This window comes from Gekko japonicus, unplaced genomic scaffold (assembly GCF_001447785.1).
Source record: "Gekko japonicus isolate JY-2015 unplaced genomic scaffold, Gekko_japonicus_V1.1 scaffold4733, whole genome shotgun sequence".
Taxonomy (NCBI): Eukaryota; Metazoa; Chordata; class Lepidosauria; order Squamata; family Gekkonidae; genus Gekko; species Gekko japonicus.
In genome coordinates, this window is record NW_015174390.1 from 57,972 (window position 1) to 64,563 (window position 6,592).

Below are 6,592 nucleotides of genomic sequence, written 5' to 3' on the forward strand. Positions count from 1 at the left end.
CAGAGGCTCTGCCACTGAGCCAGGATCTCAGGTCAAGGTCTTTCCCATCACCTCCAGCCTAGTCCTTTTTAACTGGAGACGCCGGGGATTGAACCCGGGACCTCCTGCATGCCGAGCAGAGGCTCTGCCACTGCAACCAGGATTCAGTCTCCCCATTCCATAAAAGAGGGAGAGGGCAGTACAGTCTGTAATCCGGTGTCTCGTTAATTAATTAATTAATTAATTAATTAACTATTTATTACTTTCGATTTGTAGCCCGCCTTGCCAAGACAAACCAGCTCTGTTAAGAACAGTCAAGTTTCAGAGGGCAGCACATGTTAGTCCACAGTAGAAGAGCGAGGTTCGAATCCAGTCGCACCTTAAGAGACCAGTAGGCGTTTCGGAGTATGAACTGTTGAGACTCAAAACTCCCATTGTCAGATGCAAAGCTTTGATTTTCAGAAGTTTATACGTCCAAAGCAGCGAGATACCCCTAACTTATTTTAACTTGTTCATTAATGATTTGGAATCATAGAATCATAGAGTTGGGAGGGACCTTCACGGCCATCTAGTCCAACCCCCTGCACAAGGCAGGAAATTCACCAATACCTCCCCCCCATACCCACCTGTGACCCCTGTTCCACGACCAGAAGATGACAAAAAACCTCCAGGATCCCTGGCCGAAATGGCCTGGGGGAAAATGGCTTTCTGACCCCAAAGTGGCGATCAGCATTTCCCTGGGCGTGTAAGAAAGGGCCACAGGAACTAAGCCCTGCGACAACCCTTCCTGCCCTCCCTCTCGTAATTGGCCTAAGTTCACGGAATCAGCACAGCTGTCAGATGGCTATCAAGCCTCTGTTTGAAAACCTTCACGGAAGGAGGGAGCCCACCACTTCCTGAGGAAGCCTGCTCCGCTGGGGAACCTCTGACTGTCAGGAAGTTCTTCCCCGTGTGTAGCCGAAGATTTGGGAGTTGAAGTTGGAGCTGGGAGCAGTGTTCCCTCTAAGCTGAGTTAATGTGAGCTAGCGCACAGTTGTTTAGCCTCTGGCTCACACGTTTTGGTCTTAGCTCAGGAAGGAGGGCTCTAGAGCCGTGTTCCCTCTAAGCTGAGTTAGTGTGAGCTGGCTCACAGGTCTTTAGCCTCCGGCTCACACGTTTCGGTCTTAGCTCAGGAAGGAGGGCTCCAGAGCAGTGTTCCCTCTAAGCTGAGTTAGTGTGAGCTAGCTCACAGGTCTTTAGCCTCCGGCTCACACATTTCGGTCTTAACTCAGGAAGGAGGATCTCCAGAGCAGTGTTCCCTCTAAGCTGAGTTAGTGTGAGCCAGCTCACAGTTTTTTAGCCTCTGGCTCACACATTTTGGTCTTAGCTCAGGAAGGAGGGCTCCAGCCTGGGAGTAAGCAGTGAAGTGGCTCAGTTTGCGGAGGATACTAAGTTGTTCAGAGCGGTGAGAGCCAGGGAGAATTGTGAGGCACTCCAGGGGGATCTGTCGAGGCCGGGCAGGTGGGCGTCAAGCAGTCAACATGGCAAATGGGTTTCTTTCCACCTGGGCAAGTGCAAAGTAATGCCCACCGGAGCCCAAAAAGCTCGCTTTGTCAGATACTCTTGAAAGCTTACACACCCAAAATGCCGTTGGTCTCTAAGGTGCTACAGTTTCATGTGGGTAGCCACATCGGCCCGCAGGAGGAGAGCGAGATTCGAACCCAGCAGCACCTTGGAGACCTGCAAGGTTTCCATAGTATAAACCTCTGAGAGTCAAAGCTCCCGTCGTCAAATTAAAAACGGTCTCTAGGTTAACTGTGAATGGTTTCGGGGCCAGAACAAGTTTTCACTACCCAGCAAAAAAAAAAAACAACCTTCAGGATTTATTTGTGTGCCTTACCCGAAACTCCTGCCAAAGCAGATACTCAATTCGGAGCGGCTGTCCACCGTCCAGCCCAGCTAACCCATGTCGTTTTTGTTCCTCACAGACATGCCGAAGACCTGATAGTGACGCCGTTTGCCCAGGTATGTCCCAATTCCTGGCATTTGTCAAACGAGGGACGTTATTTACATCTGGGAAGCACGGGTTTGATCTTTCCCCGAAATATTTGCCTCGGACTGGATCGCTGCCTCTCGCACTGTTTGCATTGCTTGTGGATTCTTGGTCAGCCGTTTGCTACAGTCACCCCTGGAAGGTGAAAAGCACACGGAGGTGTGAAAGGTCCATACGGGAACAGTTGAACGATATTTTTAATCGCGATCCGAGTTGGCTGCTACGGCTTACTCAGGAGTCACCGGGGAGGGACCTCCTCAAAACCTTTTTTGGAAGTTCAGGGAACATCTAAAGGTGACCCAGGAGACATATACATTTGCATTTTCAAAACGCATTAGATCGGGGGTGCGGAACTCATTTGTTATGGAGGGCTGGAATTGACATAAATTGGACCTTGTTGGGCCGGGCCATGTGTGTCATTCAAATGTAACGCCAGGGAGCAGAGATATAAACTTTATAAAGGATACAAACACAAAGGTGGGGGTTTTTTTACTTAAAAACATGCTTGAAACATTAGCATTCTTGCAATATTTTATTTAGCAGTCTTTGATAACTGGCACTTCTTGCTCTGAATTACTGCATCAAAATGTCTGTGCTGTTGCAGTCTGGGAGGGGGAGGGGGAGGGGCCTAAGCCCAGTGCAGGGAGCAGAAGCTTGCTTATCTATCTTTCCTGAGCGATTGAGTGAGTCTGGGAAAGCAAGCTATGACGCAACAGCAGCAGCAGAACTGGTGAAAGAAGCAGGAGACAAGCCAGTCCCTTGTGGGCCTGATAGAAGCCCTCTAGCCCTCTGGCCCTGATCCGGCCCCCGGGCCGCATGTTTGACACCCCTGCTTTAGATGAAGTCCCTCGCCAAAGACTCTTGAGTAAGCTTTAACAATCACCGGATAAGAGGGAGTGTGAAACCACAGAGCTCTTGCTCTCCAAAGGCGCTCTTTTCTTCAAGAGGATGTGACTCCCCATAGTCCAAAGATCGGCTGTAATTCCAGGTGAACTCCAGGCTCACAGAGGAGGGAGAGCTTGTACCTGAATAAAGCTTGGCCTTAAAGGTGCCACTGGACTGCTTTGGATTGCTAGCTATTGGGGGGGGGGAACGTGCAGATCTGCCCTCACAGAGGAGGGAGAGCTTGTACCTGAATAAACCTTGGCCTTAAAGGTGCCACTAGACTGTTTTGGATCGCTATCTATGGGGGGAGGGCTCTGCAACTTACCTGGCTGCTTCTTGCTCTGATTGAGGGCTTCTGGGAGCAGGGGGTGGGGCTTGTTGCATGTGCCCGCCACCTGGGCTCTTTACTGCCGGAGCTCCGCTCCTGTGCGCTCCTGCAGGAAATGACCCCTGGCAGTACCCGAGGAGGAAGAGTCCCCAGCAGCAGCGCAAGAGGTGCAGCCAGAAGGGGAGACCATTCCTGAGCCGGGGCCAGCAACCCCAGCAGCAGACCACCCCGAGGCCAGACTTTCCACCTAGTTCCCCCGAGCGCCCCAGACGTAGGGCCCGGCAGAGGCTGACTTTGCAGGAACAAAGATGAAGCGCCAGGCTGGAGCTCCAGCAACGTCAACAAGAGGAGTTGTAAGCCTCTGCAGACTCCACTCCAAAGGGAGGGAGGATCCGTTGAAAACCCCTTGGTGCACCTGCTCCAGGGCGGCAACCGCTCTGCAAAATCAGACCTGCTTTCTGGGTGTGCAGCTGTCGCTCCTTGCCTCTGGAAACCTGCATTCTTGAAACGACTTCACAGCTAACCGACCTTCAGCGTTCCCACTGACCTTGATTCCGGCGCTATCTTCAGCTTCTGGCTTATCGCCTCGGTGGCTCCCAGCCAAGTCAGCACAGCCAAGCTTGTTGACAGTAATGATCAGGGCGGCTCCTAGTCGAAAGTCTGGCAGAAGAGCTCCGTCTTGCAGGCCCTGCGGAACTGTAAGAGGTCCCGCAGGGCCCTAGTCTCTTCCAGGAGCTCATTCCACCAGCAAGGAGCCACCACTGAGAAGGCTCTGGCCCTGGCGGTAGCAAGCCTGGCGTCTTTGGGGCCCGGGGGGGTCAGTCGGTTCTGTGACCCCCGACCGCAGTGCTCTCTGTGATATAAGTAGGAAAAGACGGTCCCTCTGGTAAGACGGACCCTGGCCATATAGGGCTTTTTATTTATTAGCGGCTTTCTTTCCTCAGGGAGCTCAAGGCAGCTTACTATATTAACGAAACAGAGTACATAAAACCAAAGTTTAAAATCACAATTTAGGAGTCCTAAATCAAACCGTCTTCAGCTGCCGCCTAAAGACTGAAGGTGACAGGGCCAGGCATACTTCCCTGGGGAACGTTGTTCCAGAACCGTGGGGCCACCCCCCGGAAAGTCCCTCTCCCGTGTACCCGCCAGACGAGCCTCTTTGGTTGACGGGTTGTCAGGAGGGCCTCTTCCTGTGATCGTAATTCCCAGGCGGGAACGCAGGGGGGAAGACGATCCTTCAGATACTGCCGATTTGCAAGCCGGGTTTAGTCCATTGTTCATATTCCGTGGCGGGCATTCTGACGGTCTTGTAGTGGTTTGGTGTAGCGGTTAGAAGCGCGGACTCTAATCTGGGAGAACTGACTTTTGAGTCCCCACTCCTCCACCTGCAGCCAGCTGGGTGACCTTGGGTCAGTCACAAGTTCTCCCAAAGTTGTTCTCTCAAGCGCAGTTCTCGAGAGAGCTCTCTCAGCCCCACCTGCCTCTCAGGCAGTGTTCCCTCTATGCTGCGTTAGTGTGAGCTAGCTCACAGTTTTTTAGCCTCCGGCTCACACAGTTTTGTCTTAGCTCAGGAAGGATGGCTCCAGAGCAAACTAATTTATGCAGCGGCCAAATTGCTCGCTCACAACTTTAGCGCCAGTAGTACCAGTAGCTCACAAAGTAGAATTTTAGTTCACAAGACTCCACAGTTTAGAAGAAGAAGAAGAGATTGGATTTATACCCCGCCCTTCACAACCCAAAGGTGTCTCAGAGCGGCTGACAAACTCCTTTTCCCTTCCCCTCCCGACAGCAGACACCCTGTGAGGTAGGTGGGGCTGAGAGAGCTCTGACTGAAACTGTTCTTTTTTCAAGGACAGCTCCGACAGAACTATGGCTTGCCCAAGGTCATCCAGCAGCTGCAAGTGGAGGAGTGGGAAATCAAATCCGGTTCTCCCAGATTAGAGTCCACACACTTAACCACGACAGCAAACTGGCTTTAATGCATATTATATACGACTGCAGGGCATATGGGCACTTTCATGGTATTCCCCCACTCTCCACAACTGCTCCGTCCTCGACTAGTCAAAAGATGCAATTGCTGAAGAACCTCCGAGAAAGTAGGCGCCCTGAGGTTACAGCTCAGCTTGCCAAATTTGGCTGGTTAGCTGTAAGGATGGGAAAGCGGCTAGTGAAAGACGAATAGATGTAACTCGCTATAGGACGACATGTTTTACTTGCACACGCTATTTGATATTTTCATTTTATTCATGTTTGTGGTTTTATGAGTTTTGACAGATTTAGTTTGACTACCGTATTAGAGCGCTGGCTTTTGCTGTGAATGAATTTGATCTGATCACATCCGTCCCTGAATCCGGGGCCGGATCGCCGGTCTGCTTTTCACCGCTCCGTAATCGTAACCCTTTCCCCTCTCTGTGTTCGTTTCCTCCCTGCAGGTGCTGGCGAGTTTGCGAAGCGTGCGTAGTAATTTTTCCATCCTGGCAAACGTGCCCACACCAACCTCCAGTAAGTAAGTATCCGCCAGCACTGGGGGTTCATAGTCACCCCCCGCCTGTCAGTGCTTAAGGAATTACTGTGACCTGACGCGGGCCTGTGGTGGGTCGATTCTTATCCTCTGTCATTGACGGGCTTGTCGTTTGGGAATTCGGTGCAGGGAAACCGCGCGGGGTAGAAGCGCACTTTCGGAGTGGGAGATCTTGGAGTCGTAGTAGATAACTCAATGAAAATGTCGAGACAGTGTGCGACTGCAATAAAAAAGGCCAACACTGGGGATTATTAGGAAGGGTATTCAAAACAGATCAGCCAGTAGCATAATGCCCCTGTATAAATTGATGGTGCAACCTCATTTGGAGTACTGTGTGCAATTCTGGTCACCACAGCTCAAAAAGGATATTATAGCATTGGGGAAAGTGGAGAAAAGGACAACTAGGATGATAAAAGGGCTGGAACACTTTCCCTATGAAGAAAGGCTAAAGCGCTTGGGGCTCTTTAGCTTGGAGAAAAGACGACTGAGGGGTGACATGATTGAGGTTCATAAGATTATGCATGGGATAGAGCAGGTAGAGAAAGAAGTACTTTTCTCCCTTCCTCACAAGACAAGAACTCGTGGGCACTCCATGAAATTGCTGAGCGGTCGGGTTAGAATGGATAAAAGGAAGTCCTTCTTCACCCAAAGAGTGATTAACACATGGGATTCACTGCCACAGGAGGTGGTGGCGGCTACAAGCATGGACAGCTTCAAGAGGGAAATGGATAGACATATGGAACAGGGGTCCATCAGTGGCTATTAGCCACATGGTATAGATAGGAACTCACAGGCTGGGGCAGGTGATGCACTGTATTCTTGGTGCTTGGGGGGGCAACAGTGGGAG

General features: G+C 51.2%; 1 protein-coding gene across 1 annotated transcript in view; it reads left to right on the forward strand.

The window, feature by feature from the left end:
* LOC107121455 (cAMP-specific 3',5'-cyclic phosphodiesterase 4A-like) overlaps positions 1 to 6,592 on the forward strand; it is a gene marked incomplete at its 3' end in the record, with an annotated part of 13,642 nt that overhangs the window by 2,542 nt on the left and 4,508 nt on the right. Inside the window, exons 3-4 of the mRNA XM_015424364.1 lie at positions 1,947 to 1,983; positions 5,657 to 5,730. Of these exons, the coding sequence (XP_015279850.1) occupies positions 1,947 to 1,983; positions 5,657 to 5,730 (111 nt within the window). The remainder of the gene's footprint in view (positions 1 to 1,946; positions 1,984 to 5,656; positions 5,731 to 6,592) is intronic.